The sequence below is a fragment of the Salminus brasiliensis genome, chromosome 10, assembly GCF_030463535.1.
Source record: "Salminus brasiliensis chromosome 10, fSalBra1.hap2, whole genome shotgun sequence".
NCBI classification, from domain to species: domain Eukaryota; kingdom Metazoa; phylum Chordata; class Actinopteri; order Characiformes; family Bryconidae; genus Salminus; species Salminus brasiliensis.
The window spans coordinates 14,106,744-14,133,389 of NC_132887.1; the positions used below are offsets into that span (position 1 = coordinate 14,106,744).

The 26,646-nt window shown below is 38.6% G+C and overlaps 1 protein-coding gene across 3 annotated transcripts in view; it reads left to right on the forward strand.

Annotated features, from left to right (window-relative positions):
* Positions 1-2,633: 2,633 nt before the first annotated feature.
* Positions 2,634-26,646, forward strand: part of cdc42bpaa (CDC42 binding protein kinase alpha (DMPK-like) a) — a 46,929-nt gene continuing 22,916 nt past the window's right edge. For all 3 annotated transcript variants that reach the window (XM_072689353.1, XM_072689351.1, XM_072689352.1), the window contains exons 1-5: positions 2,634-3,895; positions 10,656-10,747; positions 14,075-14,158; positions 14,366-14,461; positions 15,283-15,431. In XM_072689353.1, coding sequence (XP_072545454.1) covers positions 3,718-3,895; positions 10,656-10,747; positions 14,075-14,158; positions 14,366-14,461; positions 15,283-15,431 — 599 coding nt within the window. In that variant the 5' untranslated portion in view covers positions 2,634-3,717. The remainder of the gene's footprint in view (positions 3,896-10,655; positions 10,748-14,074; positions 14,159-14,365; positions 14,462-15,282; positions 15,432-26,646) is intronic.

Here is a 26,646-nt window from a genome sequence, read left to right on the forward strand (position 1 = left end):
AATCTGAATAGATAATCTTTCCAGTTCCATCTTAAGTTGCCCTCCGACACATTTACACTTTAATATCCTCATACATGAATTGGAAGTTTCTTTTTTGCAGTTTGCTCAAATGTTTTAATGTACACCTTCATATTCATATGCCTTATTTTTATTAAGTAATTATATCACATCTTTATTTTGACCTTGCCATTGATTGACCGGTTGTTAACCTTGTAGGATTCTGTACACTGTTATATGGTTTACCTGTATATTTTCTTAATTGACTATGTATACTTTTTATATATATAAAATATCTTCATAATATAACACATATAATACAATATAATATTGTTATATAATTAAGTTCAAATCAAATCAATTATAAGTTTGGCAGGTAGAACAATTCCATTAAGGAACAATGTAAAACATCTGTGCAGCTGTGCATATTACATATATGTGTATACAAATATTGTTCAAATAAGGTACTGCTCTCATATTTTATAAATAAATGAAGTGTAATTATAAAGTAACTAACGCTTCATCGCCAACAGTCCATAAACCACCAATAGCTCATATATAATCATAACGCCTCTTTTCAATAACTAGCCTCGTCCTTATCACAGCTTTAGTCTAGACTCAATAGACACTGGTTTCCGTTAGGCTATTTATATAGGCATGTGGATAGAGGGATTTATCTTTTTCTTCTTCAGATGGAAAACAATAACTCAGTGGGATAAACACTGTCCTTTTGTCTTCTGCTTTTAATCAAAACGCAAGCCCCAATAAACACATTATGCTACGTGCTAATGAGGGAGTGCAGGTAGGCTATTAGCATTACAAAATCTGTCAATTGAAACCACGGCAGGTTCGTGGCTAGGCCTTTAGTCCTAGAGCACCCCAATATTCACTTCACTGACCAAAACATTGTAATCTTTCTGAACTGTGAATATTTGATTGCCACAACGGTTATCGTCGCAATCCACCTTTACAGTTTGAAATAAATCTCGCATGCGTTTCTGAAATGTCTTATATAATGACATATATTTGACATACGTATTTATTCTTCATTTATTTTAACGTAAACATGCCAGATACATTGGACTTTAGTTAGCATTGCGAAACATTCACATATCGGAATAAGGTACTTTTTAAAACTGAGACAGTAGAGGGCGCTATTACATCATTAACGCGACGGTAGCGCGCGCGTGACACACAGTGTGTAAACATATACTCTTATTTATTTGTTCCCATTTTACTGCACTAAAGGAAAGGTTGATACACTTTCCAGGCTAAGCACAGTCTGGTCGATCCTTTATTTATTATTTTATTATTTATTATTGATGACATGATTAATACATTCTATTTATAAAATGAGCCATTTATCTCTACTAGGTATGTTCCAGCCCAGTGGATCCTAATCACCCCCCCCCCCTAAACCAGAGCCCCCTTAGATTCACACCCAGTCGTCATTGTTGTTGTTGTTATATTGTTTTGCTACCACTGCATCTATGATCTAGTTGAATCTGGCTACGATCCGGCCTGCTCTGGCTGTGTATTATAGTTTGATACTCAGATGATTCACAGACTGTTCTTAACACCTTCCCCTTTGCTACTGACTGATGTCCCATTAATCTATAGACATTGCTTATATCTTATTTAGACTGTCTAATGTATATTATATTACATTTATATTAGACTAACAAATAAACATAATACAAAAACATTGTAATAGTTTTAGCCCTAATTGTCATTGATGATATAATAACAACAACAATATAATAATAATGATTATTATATTTTTATTGTTATTACTATAACAATAATAATAATTCTGATTAATTAACACTAAATATTTACAAAGAGAACAACATTTGCAAACACTTTAAACCACCCACTTTTCAATTACGTTTTACAGTAACGATAATTATTTGGCTAAATCACTTCACTTTTATATAATTCAGACTTTCTTTTTAGTAGTTTAATAATTTAATAGCACTGAGCAATGTGAGAAATGTAGAGTTTGAAAGGTAAAGAGATTGTTGTAGGGAAAGAATAGCCGTGTATGTATAATAATAATAATAATAATAATAATAATAATAATAATAGTTATTATTATTATTATTGTTATTATAATGCGTCGAAGAGCTGGTGTTGTGTTATGAGAGGTTTATAAATAAATAATAACTGATCGTACAGAGCTTGTGATAATATACTGCCTCACATTAGTTTTCTCCAAAACCTACATTTAACTTTTTTCGGAATTTGTTAGTTTCAAATCTATTTAACAAAACGGCAAAACGTGGTATTACTTAGTCACTTAACTAATTACTTTCTATAACATAAGGCTATTGATTATAATGTGAATTGTGAATAAAACTGATTAGATTTATAGCGATATGATACAAATATGAACAGCATGAGCGGGTTAATACTGAACTGATCACGGAAAGTGTCTTAATTGGTGATTGATGCACATGGCAGGAATACTTCCAGCATCCCTCAATTTTCCATAAAGTAAAACAGCTGTGTGTGTGTTGGTCGCCATGTTAGTGTGGGACTCGTTTCTCCTGCTGCTGTAGCCGCAGTGTGTGTGTGTGTGTGTGTGTGTGTGTGTGTGTGTGTGTGTGTGTGTACGGAGCGAGGCTGTAGGGGGAGAGACGCACAGCGCCCACTCCCCACATCATCACTCTCCGGCAGGGAATACCAGCCACAACTCACGCAGTCCTGACTGGGGAAAGGGAGAAAGGACTTTTTTCGGATTATTATGGATGCTTATCTATAAAATCTGCTGAGGGGAGCGAGCTATTCCTGTACAAGTTGTCTCAAGTTAGCTTTTATCCGGCTAACACGGTTTATCGCTCTGCGTTAGCTTGTCGGCTAGCTAAGAACTTAACTTTGTGGTTAGCTAACCATAGTTCGCAGCACGGCGTCGTTAACATGTAGTTAACGTTAAGTCAAACGTCACACGAACTGATTTATTATTCTAAATAAGATGTTAACTTAACCGTTAACCATTTAAGTTGTCTCAAGTATTCGAGACTTGCCTAAGTTAGGCGTTAGGCTTTAGTTTGCAAGCAGTCGTACAGCTAGCGCGCTACCTCCTCTAGCATATGTTAGTCTGCTGCTGCTGCTGCTGCTGCTGGAGGATAGCTAGCACTAACGTTAGCTCGTCGCCACCACTGCAGCTTAGGTCGCGTTAATGGGCAGTTTTATTTCTTGACAAGACATGAACAGTATTGCCGTTTTTGGTTAGAAACTAACGCTGCTTAGTAGGAACAGAACCACTGATGCTGGAGAAGTGGCGATAGGTTACTCGCCAGGCTTATTTGGTTGAGTTTGGGAGTGAAAGCTCGGTGGTAGCGCTAGCTAGGTTCTTGCAGCGAAACGTAGCTAGTTCTGTTAGGCTCGATGGCACATAACTGAATTTTTGCAGACTGACTTGAGACTCAAACGAACTTTGAAAAAAAAAATGTAGCGAAAATGATTAACTAAGTCATTCGCAAAGCAGCGATAGCTGACCTGTTAGCTAGCTGATGTAGTTTGAACGCACGATGGTTTGCTGCTGCAGATGAATGGGGTCATGAACTGTTTTCTTATGTAGCTAAGCTAGCTGCCTGCCTGCCTGCTTAGCCCCACCATCGACGTGGCTCGCCGATCACTTTTCATGTTATTGTTTTCAAGTTGCAAGAATATTCTGTCACAGTTGGAGTAAAGGAAAGGACCACCCTCGTTTGAACCATGTCGGGGGAAGTTCGTTTGAAAAAGCTAGAAAAATTGGTCCTCGACGGCCCCGTCCAGTCCAGTGGACAGTGTTTCAGCGTCGAAACACTGCTGGATGTTCTGGTTTGCCTTTTTGATGAGTGCAACAACTCTCCACTCCGAAGAGAGAAGAGCATAGCAGAGTTCCTGGAATGGGGTAAGTGTAGCACTTCTCAGAACATGTCAATGAATGCATGATATTTAGGTGTTATTCATAGATTGATTTATTCATAGATTGATTTGTGCGTAATGGGCCTACCCGGCTCACCAAGTTCCCTTTGAGACTGACACCTCAAATAATAATATTATTTGGACATAATTGATGCGACGGTACATTTAGACCTCTCAAATGAGTACATGTGCTCTGTCTAGATTAACATTGGTTGTATGTCACCAAAAGACAACATGAGCTTATGTACACATTATTACTGGTGTATGACAAACTGACAGTGTCATTCAAAATTACAACCTGAATGAATAAAACAGTCACACCCAGTAAATGTGGTACAACCGTCTGTGATAGTCAGCAACTACTGGACCCTTCTTTATTAACCTTAGTCAGATGTTTTTGGTCGGTGCCATGTATATTTTTGGGATGTCATTCTTGAAATTTCTGCTTAGGATCATCTCACAGCATGGACTGAGGTCAGAACTCTGACGTTACCCGTCCCAAATGAGGATTTCCTTCTGTTTGAGTCTCTCCAGTGTTGACTTACTCCAGTGTTTTGGATTGCTGTCATGTTGCATGATCCAGCCTGTTTTGAGCTCAAGATCTTAGATGACCCCTCTGGCATTTTTGCTGCAGAATGTCTCATGCAGTCAGTTTCCTAAATGTTGTTTGAGAGTTATACACTGCGTTCCTCCCAAGATCTTTCTGAGATGCCAGTGCTTGAGAGAGTAGAATCAAGTATGCATCTGTTTCATTTGTAAACAATGGCCCTGTCCCAAACATCACACTTGCACTTTGTGGTCTTGCTAAAGTTCACACTAATGTAATGTATTTCCAAAAAGGGCAAAAGTGTGCAAGCCCACAGCTGTGCAGATTATTGACGTATTGGATGTTCAGTGTCGAGAAATGGAATAGACTTACTGGGAAGCATGCGAATGCTCACACAAGTACATGCATAAACAAGGGAAAGTGACTGACTGAAGTGAGGGAGACCCTATCACATGATACTGCCAACAGTGTGGGGGTAAAGGCCAGTCTGTGCTTCCTCATGGTCATGTGAATCCAGCCAGCCACATCTTTTCAAACTGACACTGAACACTCTTGAAGAAGAATGATAGCTGCCAATTCTGTTACATCAACTAACAGACACCTGGATCTGCCCGCATGACCCTGAGTGATTGGGGTTGGGGGAGAGAAGAAGGGCCATTCACCCCACCAATGCAAAAGTGTGCTTGCTTGTTCTTCTGGCTGAGAATAGCTTAAAAAGGTTTTGTAACATTTTGCAAAATGCATAAGTTTCACCAGCTCTTCTTCTGAGGTTCCATTCCATCTTTTTTATAATTATATGAATTATATTTCTCTTGTTTAGTACTGACAGTTTTTCTGACAGACAGGCCAAACTATTGCTATAGTAGTATACTAGTGTAATATCTTCTGAACTCCAGAACCAAGAATCCACTACCTTGCACAGTTTCAGGTACTTTGGTTACAACACACTTGATTCAGCTTTTTACCAGCGCTTTCTGCAGAGTGGGTCCCCAGGACTAGAGGTCCTAGATCACGTTTGTGGAAAGATGCATGCCGAAATCCAGATTATTGCAAAGGGTTCACTAATTTTACACTTGCGACTGTTCCTAATAAATTCAGCAGAACCTCTGAAATAGCATGGAGCATGATCTGTCAATGAATTAAATTCTACACTCCTGAAAAGCCATGTCGTCCATCTGTTCAAAATCATGTGTGCACAAACTTTTTTGAACTGTGCGTCAGATCTGTCTATACATGGTGATTTGCTACCTTGTTGTTCAGTGCAGATTTAAGCTTACTATAATGTTCCATTAATTAGGCTGAAGTTATAAACCCTTTGTTTGACAAGTTTCTTTCTTTGTCCAGGACAAGTGAGTGTATATCTTTTGGAAGGTTTGTGTACCCCCTAAAAGTCAACGGCTGAGACTTGGGTCAGGTTCAGTGGAGATTATAAACAAGTCTTTCCTTTGAGGGAGCTATTCTTGTTCTCATTGCCTTCCTCATAGTTAAAGCTGCACCTATACTAAATATGGCAGTTTTGATTTGTATTCCACTTAGATTTTATTAACCAGTCAATGCTTGTTAGGTTATTATCCCATCTGTATGTCATTTAGCATCTAACATTAGGGACTGTTGTATGCTGTAATGTTTTTTAACAGAACTGTTTGTGATTGTTTCATTCATTTCCAACATTCACATGTGTTGAAAAGCTGTGACGATTGCTTTTCTCTCTGAATCTTTCATTTTGACAGGTTTATCAACCTAAAGTTAAGGCTGTGTTGAAACAAGCTGAAACTTGCATGGCATCTGTCAGACAGACTTTTTACTTTAGTGATCCTGTGACAGGCATCAGCTTTACTGATTTGTAAATCTGTAAATTTGTACTGATTGATTATTTGTGATTTAATCTGTCCATATCCTGCTGGACTTTGTCATAACCAAAGCCAAAACTTCCCAAATTATCTTCGTAATGTGAGTTTGTTTAAAACTATTGCCACACAAGAAGACAACAACCCAAAACAACACAGATTCTTATAGAAATTGCCACATATAAGGAGTCACATAATAAGTAAACATGTTGACATTTTCCATCAGCATCAACAAGTAAGAGCTGAGATGTGCACACTTTTCCAAGCTTTATAAGAACTTTTAAAATCTGTTTTACTGAATCGTATAGAGAGATAGATGCTTTATTGATCCTGAAGGAAATTTAGCAGCCAGTAGGAGTTACACAATTGAGCACAGTAATACAATACAATAATAACAACAAATAGAGTAAATGTTAAAAATATGCGTTTGAACCAGCCAAAGATGAAAGGTTGTACAGTTATAAAGAATAAGGAATGAATAATGTGCAGGTGGAGGAGTGGGTATGTACAGAAATAATGTGCAGGAGGAGTGGGTATCATGTAGATTTTTTCTGTTTGACAAAAATTCAATTAGGCATTAGTTTATTCTATCGAAAATAGCAGGACTTGTTATATTTGCAAATAACTAAATCATAAATGTAGAATTGAAAACACTGTTTACGTTTCTTAGTTTATGGCTAATAATGTGACATCCTTGAACATTCTCACATGGGTCTATACATTCAAATGACTTCGAGCAGGCCTAGGCGTTGTTGTGACCCAACTGTTTAATGGAAAATGCTGACTAAATGAACAGCCCCCAACAACTGTCTTCTGGTATGTCAAGCAGGGTGGTTGTCTTAATGGGCAGGTGACAGTTTGAGTAGTGAGATCTATCTTTTTAAGCTAAAAGTACTGTACATTCAAAGTTAATCTCTTATTCTCTAATTCTCTCCTTATTCATTAAATAAAGAGAGAATTAAGCTATATAGAAAGGTATGGGCAATGATATCGAGAGTGTAATGTCACATGAGAAGAAAATGGACTGCGGGTAGATTAATTTTACATTTATGATTGTAATGCATATTTGTTTTCTTGGTTTCAGGTTCAGACTTCTCAGTCACTTTCCTTTGCTTGTTTCCTCTCAGCCTTCTTATGATTTTCTTTCAGTTACAGATTTAGTTGCACACTTGAGTAAATGAGCTCTGTCTAGTTTGTTGCAGGAGATGTATATTTATAAATAAATGTATACATTTAGATCCATTCGAAGTTAGACTGTAAAAGAATAATAAAGTTGCTTTAAAATATATTGTTTTAGTAGATTTTAGTTGGTAGCTGATTGTAAAAGTCAAGTTGGAATGATGGAGTACTGTACTGCAGATGAGTGTGTAGTGTGATACTTTTATTGTAAAATGTTAGTTAAGTTTAGCATGCTTTGACTAACACTTTGACACCCGTAGTTATGCAGTGATCAAAGTCATGGTTTTGCAGGCGTTTGTGGTAGGCAGTGTGTACTTACATGTAACTGGTCAGTCTTATCCTAAAGATTAAAAATACTTTTAATACTTTGGGCTCAAAGACCTGTTCAGATTTCTTTTTTGCCAGCTGTGGATATGACTTGTCCACTTAATTGCGTAACCTTTTTTGCAGTAGTGCTGTAGTGGCTCATGGCTTTAAGAGATTCTTACCCTCTATGGAAGTGGTGTTTTACAGCTCCTCTTGTTCCTTTGCCTTTATATGGCCTCTAGTTGCAGGGCATCCCAAGAGATGGACATTATGGTTCATTTAATTTATATCCACATGCCTCCCAGCCTACAGTGTGAAACAGTGACATACACACTGAAGTTTCTGATTTGAGAACACTAATTAATACAGACTGGAGGCTTGTTTTACAGCCTGATAAAAACAAGATGTTAATCACAGCATGGACGTGCTGGGTTTGAAGAGGCTTCTTGATGCCTTTGTCAACAGTTATGATTTCTCTTTTAATGCTACGATCTGCTACACTAGGGTTTTTTCTCTTGTAGTTTAAACTGAGATCAGGAGTTGTATTGTTGTATCATTTTTTGGTACACTTGTGTGAACTTTAATTTATCTGATGTAAGCAGTGTAGTATTTTGAATAAAATGCATATCAAGTAAACACTTTTCCCTATTCAGATGTTACCAAACACAATTTGTTTATTTATGACAAATATATTTATTAATTATTTGGGCAAGATTAATATTTTTATACAGCCGACCCACACATCTCAGCTACAAATGATTGCGTTAACTTTTAGCACTTACGGTTTGTCATTTGCCCAAAAGTGGCAAATGTTACAACTTACCCCATAGATAAGATTAATTGTAACTGACAGTTGTAACAGTTGCTAAAAATTCTAGTGAACAGATCTATGCTTCTCAAGCTTCCAAACAATAACTATGTTGTATTTATATTGTGGGATGGGGAATGAACTCTTGTTTATTTACAGGGTATTAGTTATAACTCTGTATTAGAACTAATCCTGCTGTGTGCAAGCTACACTTCAGCTTGGCTAGGTCACAATTTGTGGATAATGCTGCTATATAGAAATCCAAATATCGAAGATGACCAAAAGCATGTTTTACTTAAATCCGTTACATATTTAAACTGTTATATATTGCCCTGCACAGATGCTCATATTTCTGATTTGCGTTGTTCATCAACATTTCTGCCTGCCTGTAGTTATGACCAAGTTATAAGACACTTCGGGTCTCCTGAAAAGACACATTCTTTTAATTAAAGTTATTTTCTTTTTTTAACAAAAAAAGTTAGACTGATTGTTTCCCACACAGTCAGGCTGAAAACCTGCTTGAAATGGATACACCTCAGCCACAGGCACTGTAGTGAATACATGCTTCATGCTGTAGTAGCCCCTAGAATTCTGTGTTGCGTGTTAGGCTAGACGGGGTAGTGTTACCATGTTTTCTCATGTGACATTCACTGAGGCCATGGGAGCAGAGCTGCATTCTTTACTGCATGATCAATGAATGGACTCGCACATGAGGTACAAGTAGAATGTCGTGGGAGATCCTTAAGGGGCTGATGTGTGTTGTCTGAAAATGGCTATATAGGTTACATTCAATCGCAGTATCCACTTCTCAAGCGTAGGCACTGATTGATGGGACAAAAATGTACATAATGATAATATTGCTTGATATATTTCTGTATTTGTATAAGTATATTTTCTAATAAGAAAGTTAAGTTCTAATACTACACAGTTGTCACGTTTTTAAAGCTTCATTAAATAAATCAATGTTGTAGCTGTTTAATATTGTAATGGCATTCTTAGCATACAGATAAGGTTTTCGCACATTTGATGAGTTTTTTTTTTTTGTTGTTTTAACTGTAATGTTTGTGCTCCGGTTTAACTCAAACATCTGTCATATTGTAAATAGAGGATAATAGAGGAAGTATAAATCTTAAGTATAGTCATCCATTGTTGCTTATCAAATCAAGGGTATAAAGCTTTTGTTGGAGTAACTGTGTCTATCAGATTTTGGAGCATTGCTGGGAGGATTTGATTAAATTCTGCAACTAGAGCATTTGTAATGTCAGGATGTTGGATGGTCACCACCCCACCTCATCCCCAAATCCCCAACTCATCCCAAAAGTATTGGGTGGAGAGCCATCTTTCCAGAGAACACAGTTCCACTGTTCCACAGCTCAATGCTGAGGGACTTTATACCACTCTAGCCCACACCTGGCATTAGGCAATGGGTTCATGTTTATCTGTTCCAGTGAGTCCCGTTTCGTTTTAAAATAATGTTTCGCAGGGACTAGACAAATGTTTGTGTGTGTGCATTTGGCTTTAACTTTAAGTAGCTGAATGCATTCCACAGAAAGGGTGTCCACAAACAATTGTATATGGTGCATCTAGATGTAGTGATTTTAAGCTGGTTGATTTGTGTGGTTCTTACCTGTGGTTTATGGGATTTTTGATTAGCAGATGTTTAGCAAAGTTTAGAAGGATCATGAATTTTTAGAAAAAAATTTTTACTTGTTTTCTTGACTTGATTTACTTGATTTCTTGTTGCGATAAAAATTCATTTGGGTCCGGACCTGGACCTAAGTCTACCTAATGAGTAACTCTGATCAAAATCATCCAAATTTTACCATGTCACTGGAAATTCATTGCATGAAGAAACTGTTAATTATCTGCAATATTTCATACTTCTTCAATACTGCTAAAACTGCAGATCATCCATATCTGATTTTATTATATATAACCATATTTAGTTGTTGCAGTGATGACCTTGTAGAATGTAGGTTTATACTACATATACTACATTTTATTTTGATATGCATTTTTTTCTGTACTGACCACATGCATTTTTTCTCTTTCTCTCTAGCAAAACCATTTACATCTAAAGTAAAGCAGATGAGACTGCACAGGGAGGATTTCGAGATCCTAAAAGTGATTGGCCGAGGAGCGTTTGGAGAGGTAGGCACTCATTCTGTGTTAAGGTGTTCCCATGGTTAAACTTAAAAATAGATTACAGCAGTGGTACTGTGCAAGTATATTATTATTTATCAGTTAATACATTGGATAAGCAAGTGTGAAATAGTGACAAACAAAGGTCTTTTAGTTACATTTTGTATTACTAAATCATATTGATAGTTCAAGACAGTAGGCATAGCAAAGTTCAGAAACTTCAGTAAAGTAGGGATGGGCAATATGGCATAAATATATTATCTCAATACTTCAGAAGGTATCGTGATATATAGTATACTTTATATTGCTTTTTGTCCAGCCCTACAATAAAGCATTTTGAGACTTGAGATCATGCATCTAGACAGTTCAGACAGCACTGATGTGGCATTCCATTCTGTCTGTGGGTGCAAATGAATATTTTTTCCATTTCATCATCCTGCCTGGAGAGCTAGCATCCAGATGTGCCCTTAGAGTGGCGGATAGCATCAAAATGTGCTAATCAAGTTCTGGGTTCTTAATGCTTAATGTCTGTGTGTATATAAAGTGTGTGTGTGTCTATGTACTTGACTTTATATTACTATTATTATTATTATTTCCTAACAAAATTGCTATTCACAAGTAAAGTTTGTAAAGTTTGTGTGCATGCCGTTGTAAGCCTAAAATACAGTACCAGATTGAATGCAGTTTCTGTTGGGCAACAATGATTAGGTGGCCCTACCAATCTGTGGTGGGGTGGTTCAACCACAATATGTTTCCTCCAGACACGGTTTGCCCGAAACACACAGTGTCCTCTGATAAACTGACTGAGCTGAAGCATCATACATTTGCTAGTTTTTTGTTAAAACACCCTTTCAAATAAGGGTGGGCAATATGACATTTTTTATCATATCATGCTTATTTCTGTTATTGTGACACACAATATGCTTGTACGAGTATATTGCAGATATCTTCAGTACATAGTAATATACTCATAGTAAGTTTCATTACAGTGTGTGTATTTAGTCCTGTTTATTTGGATTGCAGTTTTTAAATTCTGCCACTGGTGAATTTTGTCTGACTGAATGTCACCATAATGTAAAAATGTCTTTTAACATTGCGATATTAGATTTTTACCATATCACCATATCTACATTCAAGGACGTTGTTAGTTAAAAGCTTGTGTTCTAAAGACTGCTCTTATAGTTTAAATACCACAGAGTACAGCTTATAACATGATTAGGTTTCTATAGTTGTTTTCACATATGAACTCTGAAAAATGCCTGGATAATCCAATCTGGACATTATCTAGAGTTACCCTTTCATATATAGCGTAGAGCTGGAGCTTTTCTACGTCATTATTCTGTGTGGTTTCAGCAAGGTGTGGCACCTGTGTAGCGTGTACAGAAGGCACAGCAAAATGCAAAAAGCACGCTGCGGAAATAGAATTGTTTTGTTTACAGCACATTGAACGAGGCTAACGACTCGCCCATTGTAATGTTATTAACGCGCTTACAGTGAATTCTCTGTAAAATTACATGGTCTTTTTGCACATTGGCTCACTCAGACATTACCCGGACTGTTTAGTGGAGGGCTGGCTGGATAAAGTCTTGGTAATGTCTGCTACAACTGATGCAGTCATTGAGTCATTTGCGTTCACACATTCAGCTCCTCCGGGTAATGTCCGCAAAAGTTCTGGGTTACCATGCATGTTTGAAAGTCAGTGCATGCAGTCATGCATGTCAGTGTAGTACATGTTGCTTGCAATCAGCTGCTGAAGCTATTCTAGTCAGTTTAATGGTGTTGACTAAATGCATCCTTGTTTTATGTTTAATAGCATTGTGTGCATATGTTTGCATACGTATGCTAATCACTAGCTTGAGGAAAATAAAGTATTCAGAAGAAAACGAAATGCAAGGGACATTATGATCCCCAAGCTGGTCTGTAGGGAATGCGAGTGGAGCAGGAATGTTGTTGATGTTGCTCTATTTTTATTTTTTCGGGCCTCCCAGCATTCTTTTTTTAGTCTTCACCATTGTCCAACTTTATGGTACTGTAGACAGCTGGAGAAGAGTGTTGCAGTCATCCTTGAACAAAAATTGGATTTGTGTAACTGATTTGTGTAATTGGTTGCATTTCAGTAATCATAAGGAAGTTTGACAATATGACAATATGTACATTTGATATTTTTGCAGCTGAGTGTTTTTCTTTCTCTTTCTGTCTTCATGGCATAGGGAGATCTTCCTGTGTGTTTGTTTATCTCTCATTATCTAGAGTTTAGCGTTGGTTTCTATAAACACATTGAAGTGTAGATGATCATAAAGATATGTAGGATGTTATGTGTCAGGGAGTGTATATATTTTGGAAGTGGGAAATGAGAAGAGGTAGAAAGTAGAAATGGACTGTCTAAGCTAACTGTAGTAAACCCACACCGGCTGGAATGTGCAGAATTCTCAATGACTGCTTGTTTTGGCCTATTAAATAGCAGGGAGTGAATCACACTGTTTCACTTGGACACTTTTAGTTTAAAATGAGTGTATATCCCAGTTCTCTCTTGCATGTGTTTGTTTAAACATTTTTTCCATCTATTGATTTCTGGATCTTTACATTTGTTGCTACAAGAAGCTGGAAACTAGGTAGGAAACTTCTGTCAGCTAAAACATATGACAGCTACTTCTTAAAGTGCTTAAAGTGTTTTTTGGAAATCAACCACATTAGAAGTGTTGTTGAGCTGTGATAGTATGTGAAATCCCGTGCAGAACTGGGCCGTGGAGCGCAGTGTCTTGTTACCCACTGATACTTACTGACTCTCGAGAGGGATATCCGGTCGTTGTTAGAAGTGTTAGTCACATATTTTGTGACTGTTTGCTTTTATTCATTTAGTGATATTATTGAATATTATACGTGTTTTCTCCTGTGCAAGAATGTCTCAGAAATGAATGTTAGAATATACTGGCATGACACAACCATCACCATCTGATTTGACCTTTCTTTGTCTGGTGCTGATTGGTGACGGGGAAAGTATATACATCAGTACTTAGTCATTCTTTCTCAGCTTCAGGTCTCTTTTGTCTGCTGGGCTTCCGATCTAACCTCTCCTCCTCAGCTAGTGCATGCCTGCAGTAATCTGAGCTGCAGTGTAACACAAGGTTTACACCCAGATTGCACTGCAGTTGGATTACTGCCATATCTGCTCCAGAGTCTTTCAGTCAATAAAGCATCAACACAAATTTCTATCTGAAGGTTTCCTCCAAGTTTGAAACTTTCATTTGTCTGGCCTAACTTAGTTAAAATAAATATATTAAAAATTGTTAATAATAATTGTAAATAACTTCCTCCTTTTTTCTTTGTGTATTCCAGGTTGCAGTTGTGAAGGTGAAGAATGCAGACAAGGTGTTTGCCATGAAGATTCTTAACAAATGGGAGATGCTGAAAAGAGCTGAGGTAGATGTCATAAATTGTTTCTGCCACTGATGCAGTCATGAGGACTAGTTGATATCAGTCAAAACAATGGATTGTTTGCGGTTCATTGAAACATCTGTCGGATCAGGATTGTATGAAGAGACTGGAATGTATTGGATTTAACTTTGGCCAAATATGTGATTTTAGTCCTGTGTGGCGGTATGTTAGTGTAAATTGTTTTGTTTCTAGACTGCATGTTTTCGTGAGGAGCGTGATGTACTGGTGAATGGGGACAGCCAATGGATCACCACACTACACTATGCCTTTCAGGATGACAACTTTCTGGTGAGCAACAACAGCTGGGGACAAAGGAAGAGGATCTCTGATTAGTTAGACATTTTGACTAAGCCTTCAGATTTGCAAATCTCTCATAACCCCTCCAACCTTTGTGTATGCTATGAGACTTCCAAATAGACAGTTTAAAAAGGTCATTGATTTGTTGTTGGCATAATGTCCCAATAAGGAACTATAAGCAACTATTGTACACTGTAGTAAACAGAACTGTTTCAGACCTGACCCGTTTTGTTCTTATGTATTTTCCTCCTGAATGGATCACTGGATCCTTGGATTCTTGGTATCTCTCCTGCTCATCATAACTGACATCATGACTCAGAAGTTGTGATAAAGTAGCTTTGGCAGTAGTAGCGGACAGTTTTAGCGTATACCATAAGAATAGTGTTGGAATTTAGTGGTAAACTTACTTTTACATTACATAAATTTAGTGTGCATTGTTTGCTATTAAGGAACCTTTAAGGTACCTTTATAATACCTTTATGAGTTCAGTGGCATTCTGGAGGAAAATGTACAACGAAACATACTGGGTTTGGAATCCTTTTCTTTTTTTTACACAGTTCAATGCAGTGATTTTGGGAAACGGTATTCATGTTTTCCCCAGGGGGAAAAACAGTTTAGACCGAAAGTTTCTTTATTTGGGTTTAATGCTGACCTCAAAATCACACACAACCTCTGAGGTTGATGTGATTTGTCTCACCTCGTGAGGCCTGTCAAGTAAAGACTGTGTTTGTTTAGTAACGTCAACAATAGATATCCAGTCTAAAAGTATGTAATCCTGTAATAAGGATTTTAATGTGCTCTTTTTATAACAGTATCTGGTAATGGATTACTATGTGGGTGGTGATCTCTTGACCCTGCTGAGTAAGTTCGAGGACCGCTTGCCTGAGGACATGGCCCGTTTCTACCTGGCTGAGATGGTACTGGCCATTGACTCTGTGCATCAGCTTCACTATGTCCACAGGTAAGACTATGGGGCTATGTTCAAACAGAGGTCAACAAGTGTCAGACCCACAGGCTCATGTGGAAGTGCGTATTTGTTCATTTTAACCAAACAACATGTATAGTGACCTAAAGTGAGCTGAACTTCTTGACCGACAAATTGACAAGGTAGAATCATGACTTTTCTGAATCCCAGCCTCATTCTTTTCTCTGCTGGATACTCTGGGGTTTCCTGTCTGCCTGAATTCAGTTTGTGACTCCTGGACTGCTTCTGTGATTATCGGAAATAGCTGAACAGTTCAGATTTTTACAGTGACCACACATTTAAACGCTCTGCACAATTTATGCTTGGTATTAGTGGTTATGTTTGTAGAGCTGTTTTCCAGCGAGGCCCTTAGGCTCTCAGATGTGGCTTTAGTGGAACTGATCTATTTCTAGGCTGTTAATTTCATGCTACTGCTGTGGGGCAGCTCTGGTCTATTAGTGTGGAGCCTGGAAGCAGGATTAAAGATGGCAATTAACGGGTTGGTTGTGAAGAGAGCCATCCAGGATATGAGAATTTGTTTAGCACAGTTTAACTGGGCAAGAATAATAAGTAGGGGTGAGAATTTCTAGACTCATTGTTACTGTTGTAATTATAATTATTTTATTTTTTGTTTTTGGAGGGGGGGTATTTGACTAGGAATATTAGCTTGCCTTGTATTTGAATGTAGACTGCAATCTGTGTACTTAAGTGTATAGGCATATGTTTCACTTTTATAGTTGTAAACCATGATTATAAACATTAATAAGTAAACAGTAGCTTTAATGTTGATGCTTAACAAAAAACCCTCACAAGTGTAGCAGCTAATGACTGCTTTCATGGAAATGGAAAGTGGATGCTGAGTAAGTAGTGTGTGGCTGGGAGGCTCTCCTATTGTTGTGATTGGTGGTCAATACAGGAAAAGGTCAGTCTGTTAGATTCCTTTTGGCCTGCCCTTGTTACTGTGCTAGGTAGTGAGTATATGAGCAAGGCTGCACACCCATACCTCACTATAGCAGCACAAATCCAAATCATTGATGAATTTACTTGATTTTCATAGTTTATTAGTGTATGAGCCAGAAAAGGGTATCTTGTTCTTAGGCATGTACGTGTGCTTCCCTGTTGGGCCTCTGGGGTAGTTGGTGGTGATCTGTGCATTAATCCAAGCTCGGTGATCTTATGGCTCCTTGTTACTTACTGGAGGTGTATAAACAAGCCAAACCTTCTACATTATCTTAACTATGTTATTGATTAAGTGAATTAATTAAGTTTTAAGAAATCTCTTCATTTGTGTTCCATGATGAAAGTTTCTGTCTTGTTGTTGCACAGAACCAGATTGCATACCAATTTGTTGTAGGTATTGCTTGTGGTTATTGCAAAATCTCATCATCTTATTGGAAAAGAGTAACCGAGACTATCTACCTGACTGGTTGTAGTATTGCTGCCTCTGTCTGCTCAGCTGATGGCCTGACCTTGTGCCCTCAGGTCACCAGATCTATTCCCACATTGCTGTCATACCCCACAGAGTCAGAGCTATAGAGCACAGACAGCTCAAACTGAAAAAAGGCCCTCCTGGCACGTCCTTTCATTCCAGCTTCAACATTGTTTTTCACAGATCGTCTGAATGTGTGTTATTCTTTACTACAGAGTGTGTATGTTTAATTTAAAGAAAGACATTTGAAGTCTATTCGAATAAGTTTGAGATTTTGGCACCTCATTGTCACCTCCTTGGCTCTGACAGTCTATGTACTGCCACCAGCAGAGTCTGCCTGAGGTTTACAATGCAGGCACTGACCCGTCTTTTGCTCTGTGACAAACACACCATGGTTCCGCCAGTCTTCCGCCAACTACTTCTGAGATGCAACTGGGCAGGGAGCTCTTCTGTATAGTATTACCTCATCATTAAATGTTTCCCCCCAGTTTCTGTGCTTATGCAGGACTATCTGTAATTGAGAAAAGGGAGTAGAATTACGCATGAAACCTCCCCCTTTAATTAGCATTTTTGAAGGCTTGCGTGGTCACGAAGTGTGTGTATTAGAAGGAAAGGGGAAAAGGAAAATGCAGAAAGAAAGAGAGAGTGGATCTTAGAGAGAGGATGAAACAAACTTGGAGTAGAGAGAGAGCGAAAGAGAGAGAAACTGGAGGGAGTGGGAGGAATGCTGAGTCGGGGCGTGGTCAGCTGCAGCTGTGCTGGGCCTGCGAGTGTGTGTCCTGGGCTGGAATGCCGGGACCTCCCTCAGGAATGAGCAGTCCTGCAGCCCCAGCGTCTCTGTGGGAAAAAGGGAGCAGTCGAGCCTCACATAGAACTGACCTCCAAAGCCCACAACCCCATAACCCCAACACTGACTCACCATCAGTCACATGGAGCCGCAGTGACGGACTACAGCACATTCCTGAGCTCTCCATTAGACGGAAACAGACAAGACAGCAGTGAAGCTGGAACGCACAGTAGAGCTCTAATCTTTACTTGGCTTCCTGCTCTGAGAGCAGCCTGCAGGAGGCTCATGAGTGAAGTGGAGTTGATGAAATGCATTAAGGGTTAATGACCTGCGCAGAGGAAGTAATTATGGCTGGATGTTGTTGTGGCTTCAGTACAGCTGTGCAGCTGCTGTCTGTTCTCTGTCGTTGTTTAATACAGCTTAATATTGATTCAGGTGCAGATGTTTTCTGCTTGAATTAAATAATGATGGGAAAACGTAGTAGTGAGTGTGGCTTTGATCAAGGGATCTGCATGTCTCACACTTGTACACACTCACTCCCTTTCCTGGAGGTCTAAAATTAACACCTGCCAAATGCCAAATGTTTTGGTGGAAAAATGGTCATGGCTAGTTGACCATAAGCCTCATTTCTTTTGGAATCGCTACATGACGCAAAGATAATATTGCTGAGAAAAATGTATTATTTGGGCCTCACTCTCCATTGGTCCGTTAAAACATAGGAAGTAGAGCAGGGCAGAAGTTGATTTAGAGTATTGGATGATTTGGATTGATACTGTTCTGTTTATCTGAAGTATTATTTTTGCTTTTGCCTTGTTTCAAGTTTTGATTAAAGCAGTACTGTACTGGTTGTTGCCACATGAAGTATTATTTTTAGGGTGGACCGACAAACTTAAAAAAAAAAAAAGAAAGAAAGAAAAAAAGAGCAGATGTGCCGAGAGACTAGCTACAGTATGATGCCACAGCTAACACAATGGCCTGCGCTTTTAGCCGCAAACACGCAGGAGACAAACAATGGAAATTTCTTTGTCAGGGACTAAAATAATGAAGCTTGAAAATATGAACGACCACAAAGCCCAGACATCATCAAACTATTATTGCTTCTTTACAATATATCTGACTCATAGGTTGTAGTAGTAACCTGAGCCTTCATGGCCTTCAGAAATGGTAGAATTTGGTGATTTGGTGCACCTGAGGTCTCTTAGCCAATTCTGATTCACTTCTGTCGTGGGTTTAATCAGTTATTGATTGGAGTTAATGTGTTTTTGTCATCGATCTGCAGTCATTTATTGATCTGCCCTAACCCTTCCCCCATTATCTTTGCTTTCTACTTATTCAACAGCCGTTGAAAAGTCAAGACGTTTGAGCTGAGCTGTATAATGTGTTGGGGTGCGATACATAGATTGTTTTTATGATATTTAACCTATATTCTGACTCATAGACACAGTGTTTAAAAACTGTTATCAACAACTGTATGAACAGTGATCTTTATTTAGCATCTCACATACAGTGCTGCTAATTAGCTATAACTATTTAAATGGGACCAACTACACATTAATTCACAGTCAGCATGTTAGTTTGTGCTTGCATTGTTCGCTGTGTTCGCTTCTTTGTCAGTCAGTTGAAATGTTACATGAAAACATCAATTCAGTGTGTGGGTTGTTAAACTAAAATCATGGTTTCAGTTTTTCCCTCTCACATCATGCTATAATATCAAATGCTTCATAGTCAATAAATGTCACACTAATATGAACATACTCTATGTATGTTTTAATAACACATAAAGTGTAATTTATAACAGTACCTGGATTAGACCTGATTAGGGCAACTAGACCTACATAATTTATTAAAAATCATACTCTTTACTAATTGTTATATTAATTTAACTCTTATTAACTATTTAATTGGAGATGGTACAGTGTACTGTGCGTAAAATGTGCCATTTATTTTTTTATTCACAGTATTTTTAAAAGGTCCCACTGCTGATTTTTGTTTGTAAAAGAAATGTAGTAAATATCATATATTGTGAAAATAAAGCGTTGTAAAAGTTTTGTCATATCACCCACCATAGCAGAAGGTCATGAGGTTATGACCTGTATTCTTGAGTGTCCTTAATTATCTTTTTGTCACCAGAAAATGAACTAGTGTAGCTAAGAAGATGGATTATGATCAATATTATTTGCATACTGGGCTATTAATGGCTGCTATATAATAATAACAATATATAATTATACGGTGGTTGAGACCATGTCTTTTGTGTTATTTCTGGCCTTTTTTTTAAGTCACTGCTCAGATATCACTGTGAGGAGCAGCACCTGTTAAGGAAATTGAGGCGTTATCGAAACAGGATGTGGTGTCACTCACAAGCCACATACGGAGGAAGTGGTAGACCACATTTTTCTCTTGTTACAGGGGAAGTGATGCAAGCTTTGCAGGATATGAGGCCAGTGAATAGATATTAAAAGGTGTGTATGTGAGTGTGGCAGCAGGGAAGGACTGCTGGCTGCTTGAAGTGTTAATAGGTTGTAAGCTGTGAAGACTCTGAGCCCTCCTGTGGCTTAGAGCCCACTGGGTCTGTCTCTCTGTAGCTCTGCGGAGACGCTGCAGCCAGGGCAGATGGCCTTCACATATCAGTCGCGCTGTCTTAAAAGGGATTACCCTTCTCCGACCCTATATTTATTCTTTCTTTCTCCCTCACACCCTCCCTTGCTATGTCTGCGTCTTTGTCCGTCTCTGAGCCTGTGTTGACGTGCGTTGGTTGTTGCCACCACACACACTTCTTCTAAGGTGATCATGTAGGTGTCCAAGTCTAAGCTTGGATGGCTTTTTTTGCTTCTTCAGTTTGTGTTCACTGTACATGAATCATACATCCAGCTGTAAGGTAGAGTGTAGTTTTTGCCCTCTTTGTTTTCAGTGTCAGCAGGTTAACTGGCTTATGGTGAGGCAGGGGGTGGGGTGTGGGGGAGTGTTTTTTTTTTTTCCTTCCCCCTCCCTGGAATGTTGTAAATAAAGAAAAGGGGAACATGGCTGGCCAATGAGCCTAGTTGGCCAGTGAGAGCCCTATGGATGTAACAATACTGTGTATCATATTACATTGTATTGCTTGAGACAAGATTCTGGATTCATTACACACATCGAACAATATACCGACCAAGACACTGGAGCAAATTAGGTTGCTTACAGTTAGGAAGCAGATAGCCATTACCTTTACTTGTGTTTAGAGCATTAGCTCATGGCTAGGGCCTTAGCTTGTGGTTAGCACATTGTTTTATTTATGTTAACCACATTACCTTGTGGTTAGTGTGTTCGTTTATTGTTAGCCCATCAGTGTGGTTAGCTTGGTAGCTGTTAACTTGACAGTGGAAATACATGGAAACAGTTTATTAAAGCGGTGCTGTGATTTGTTTTCTCCCCCATACATAATGGCATATTTGTTTGTTTTGTTTGTGATTTGTTTAATTTCTTATGGTGATTTCAGATTTTGCTAAATGGCTAAAGTTTAAAAAAATTGTATTTCTGTGATATTAAAACACAATAAGATGCGTGACCCTTATGAAAAGGATCCATATGTTACTAATGAAATTACTACTGGGTTCTATAAGAATTTCACAATTACTATAGTTTATTGCAGGATACTGTGTAAGAAATATTTTAATGTTTATGCAATGATTTTATACAGCAAAGTATAGATTATTATAAGTGTATAAATGTGCAACAAAAAAAAACAACACAAAAAAACAAATAATTTGGAGGAGATGGGAAAGTTAGAATATCTCTAAAGCCAAAATGCAAAAATAAGAGTGATGGAATTTTTTAAGTTGGAAGTTTTTTAAATAACATAAGCCATAAGTCAAATGATTCCCTTTATCAGTTGCCACTGGTGGAGAATGCACTGGCCCTACAAATAGTCCGATCATGACACACAGTTTAAAAGATTGCTTTAGACATTCTGAAATGCCTAATCCAAACTTCATCTGAAAAGTGGCTCTGCACTGCTCTCCCAGAACTGTCTGGTGCGTTTGCGCTCCTAAAGGTATGGTAGACATTGTCGGTTTGGCTCAGAGATTTCAGGCCTCATTAGGTGGAACACTGCTAGTCTTGCCTGCCATTTCAACACTGTCTCTGCAAACACCGTCTTTGTAAATGCAAATGGCTGTAAAGATGATTCTGCTTAAAAGCAAAGGCTGAGTTCAATCTCTCCATTTTGATTGTTTCGCTGCAATCCTAATTACGGTTGTCTACATCATCTGAATTTTTTTTCCTGCCAAAATTTTGTAATTGCACATTGGATTGGATGGAAACCCGGTTATAGTAAATTCTTTTTTTTTTAACTTAAGGCACATTTTAAGGCACACACCTCTTTTTTGCTTTGTGGAAAAGGTGTCAAATCAAGACACCACAGTCTCCTATCAAATCAAAACGTGAGTTTTGTGATTTATTACAGCTTGTAGAGCTTGGCTTCTGTAGATTCTCTAGAAGATGCTCTTCCAGATACTTTATAAAGCTCATTGGAAAATGTCCCTCCCTGTTTTTTCCTTTAGACAGGGAGTAAGATTGCTGATTATCACAACAAGATTATTGTGGAGGGAGGAGACTTTTCTATTCAATGACTGACAACAAATTGAGGCAGCTGAGGGGAATGCTGGGTCATGCTGGAGGGCAGAAGTGTTTAGCTGTTGCTGATTTAAAGGCAAAGTTACTGGCTTTAAAACACACACACACACACACACACACTGTAAATGCAGCTTTCTCCATGGGAAAGTAACTCTTCAGCTCACACTCTTCTTTTCTGTCTTCCTCTTTTTCACTGTGGGTTGGGTGTGTGTTGGGAATTTGTGGAATATTTTGTCCCTCAGATTGAAGCTCTTGGGCTGGGTGACTGAGAGAGTTAGGCGTCCTCGTGCATGGTGCATGGTATCCTGTCTCTGTAAACATTGCTGCAGGGCTTTAGAGTCGATAAGCGCTCAGAGTCACCTCCCAGGCATGCCACAAGCCAGGAATCAAACACACGCCTTAATTGGAAATGTCCAGAATTTTTTTCCTCTTTCAGTCTGTCTCCCACTCTCTTTCTTTTTTACACAGTATGTTTGCTTTCTTTTCCTTTTAATCTGCTCTTTTCTCGTCAGCTCTCGCTCAGCACTACATCTCTGTCTACATTCTCTTTTTACCTTTTGGAGAATTCTTTATCTCCTTTCTGTGGGTCCTCAGCCCCTATTGCACACCACCCCGTTAAAGCAGTGTCCCGTGTATGTTCCTCCTGCAAGTATGCCCGTGTTTACACGCTCTAGCACGCCTCTGACGCGTTCTGCTCTTTAGTCTGGCATATGCTGCCAAATTTGGGTAAGCCTGGCTGCTGTGTTGTGTGGCTGGCTCTGCCAAGGCCAGAAACAGCCTTCTAGTTTATTTATGTTTTCCTGTTAGGCAGCTTGTTGTGAGAATAGTATGTGGATTGAAAGAGAGGTCCTGGCTTCAGTGGTTTGTATATGAAAAGAAGCATTTTATTGTTGTTTAAATTTGTGGTTTGTGGTCTTAGACCCCATGATACCTTGTCCCTTCATGCGTCTTGAGTATCAGGATTATATCTGGGTAAGGCCAAGCCACATAACAATTACAAGTGTAAACACACAGAAGACTCATTTAAAACAGATGCAAATCCAATCACTCAAACCACTTCAGGAGATGGTCTGAGACAGGTTTGAGGAACAGGTTGTTGCAGTGTGAATGTGTATGTCTTTCCAAAGTGCATTTGATGACCAAAACAATAGTTGTCATACAATGAGCATATTTACTTATTCCATCCCACACAGCAGTCTGGTTTCATTTTGACTAACCGACCACACATTTGACAACCACATGTAAAAGCATGTGGCTAAAATCTTATCTGGAGACAGTTCAGATACACCCATTAAATGACCAGCTGTGAACAGGGTCTTATTGACGAATAAACCATTAGTCACCATATCGTATTCTGATCTCTAGCAGATATCCAGCAGATATCCAGTGTGTTTGCACTTGTAATTTCATGATAATTTAGCGTTATCTTGATAAATCCAATATTCTGAGCATATTGTGGGTATGTTCAGCACTTAAACAGTAACTTGTAAGGCATTAAAGAAATGCCTTATTTAAATAAAGAATAAAGGGAAAATCAGTTTTTCATAAAAGGGACTATTGAATGTTTTGCATCCTTCTGGTTTGTCTGTGGTGCCATTGGAGAGCCTTCTGATTCTGGGTTCAAAGAGAGGAATAGTCCCTATCATCTCTCTTTCTGGCCTACAGGACAACAGTGGCTCTTCTGTCAGAATGATAGGGTTTTAAAGAGATATCTGGCTTTTTGTGGTGTATAAAAAGTAACCAGCATTTTATTGACAAATAAGTGCTGTTGAAATTGTCATGATGGAAGATATGCTTCTTTTATGTCTGTTCCTGTGGTTTGTGTGTGAGAGAGAGAACAAGCGAGGCAGAGGAAGAGGTGTCAGCAGTAATGTCTTATGGTACCGTTTGATTGATCTATAGATGTCTCTCTAGGGTCCCTGTCAGGGGTCACTGCTTTGGCTGCAGAAGGTTGGGGGTGAGTCAGCGCGTGTCTGGTCAGTGTGTGCAGGAGGAAAAGAGAGGAAGTTATTTTTAACCCAGTAGCACTGCTTCACTCAGGCTCACTGATACTTGACCACACACACACAGACGTACATACACCCCCTCATTGCTAAGTCCACCACCTGCCCACCTGTGACACCTGATCCTAGCTAGCTCTTTACCAGCTGCTTCACTGTGCGCATTTTTCTCGCTGACACAGATGCTCTCAGTCCAGACTCTAATCCCTTGCTTCCCTTCAGTTGAAATGGCTTTTTTTGTAGTCTTCACGTTACTAATTGTAGGATCGATCACACTTAAACGAGCTGAGTTAATGTCAGTCATCCACCACCACAGCACTGCACACTTCAGTGTGGCCTAGCCTTTTAGCACATGCTGGAGTTACATTAGTGTTAAAGAGCAAAATATAATGTAAGGGTGGTGTAGTATGTTATGTAATTGCTATACACTTGCATATGTTGTGCCCCCTGGATATGTTGTTAAGTATTAAAATGTTATATTTTTGCCACATCACCCACCCCAGTATTGCATTTCATGAAATTGTCTTCAGATATCATTATGTTTTTATCAGATTTCACCCTTGCAGCAGCACTTTGCCATCTATACAATAGCACACTGACCCAGTATTAGATTCGAGGAAGAGAAATGCAGACCAGGTTGAGAGTAAATGTTGATTCCTAATTGTGAAAAGTCTAGTATTCCACATTTCGATGTAAAGGCCTGTACCAGACAAGTTTTAGCTTATTCTTTAATGTACAGACCTACAGAAAACCTTCTGTCAGTCCCATTTTCAGTGTCCAAACAGTCAGTAAAAATCAGGCCGTCAGATTCCTGATGACAGGATTATGTTCATTTCCAGATCTTTGTAGCATCTTGTCTGATGTAGACCAAACCAGTGCTTTACAGTCACCAACTCTTTGATCTCCACCTTTGATCATTAGTCACAATGAATAATATATTCTTAAACACTCCTATGTGAACAAACTCCGAGGTCAGCAGTTTCATTAAACATGATCATGTTGGGTGGAAATGTGTAATTGAATTGCTTCTTGTGACCTCAGAGAGGAAGTGATTTCTAAACATGAGTGAACAGAGTTTAACAGTATTTACATTTTACCTCAGATGTCTTTACTCAAGTTCAGTTTCCATGATGGGACACTTCAATGCTTCCTTTTGGTTTTGTCTATGGTGACCCTGAATGAGTTTGAGGAAAAGAATAGCTACCATTATTTCCCAAGGGTTTATGGGACAATAGCACTCCTGCCAAGATGATGGAGATGTTACACCTGCTGATCAGAGGGAAGTGATGTCATCTTACAACACCCCACCTTGCACGGCTGTGTGCTGTTTTGTGTTTGGTTAACAGCTGCCACCTGCTGGGCTGCTGAGTTACAGTGAAGTTTGGGGCAGTATAAACTGTTGTATCAGGTCAAAGTCAGTCGCACATACAGCAGTAACACCTCTTAGTTCAGTCCATGCCGATCATGGCCTAGGATTAGAGTTGATGTTTGTATGTTTACACAGTAACAGTTGTGTCACAGTAACAGTAAAGTAACAGTAAAGTTTTACAATGATGTAAAATGATTGATTGTGGATTGTCTGTATAAGGGTTGTTGTCATTGTTTAGTTTGTGGGTTAAAGGCTTCACATAGTGCAGTAAGATGCTCTTGTATTGATATTGTGAGAGTTTTGATAGATAGATAACATCAACACTTACAGAACACTGAACAATGATATAACAGAGAGAAATTTTAGAAAGTAGTTGTACTAAGTGTAAAATCTCACAGTACAAATACAGTTTCCTGTGTGTCAAATATAGTGATACATATTGTATATTGTGAGGATGCACATTCTCCCCACGTCCTCCCTTTTCTCCTTCACACTCTCTAGTTTGCATGTGAACACTGCTCGGTAGTCTCTTGGGCAAGGTTCTTCACAGTAGCTGAATCTTTTTGTAAACACTGAGGAAAAGCAGACAGAGAGGAGGAGGAACAAATAAACAATGTCTCTAATGAGGTGGAGATGTGAACCAATCCAAGCTACTGCATGGCCTCCTGCTTTCTGTGGGGCTGTGCAAACAGAGTCAGCTACAGGCAAGAGGAGCTCTAAAGTCTGGGCAAATGTATAGTAGGCAAATCACTGGAGAGGTCCGGTTCAGCAAAACATTGAAAATACATAGGGGAGTATTTGTGAAGCCAGTTGTTTTGTTTTTAGTCATTTAAAGCCAAATGTACAATATTTGACACATATTTGAGGTTTTTAAAACCTCTGCAACATCCGTTTAATATTTTAAATAGTCAAGTATTTAATTAAGTATGACACAATATCTAAATAATGCCAATAATGTATAATAAAGAAAAACATTGATTACATAAAGTAGAAAACGAAATGATACATGTTTTTCT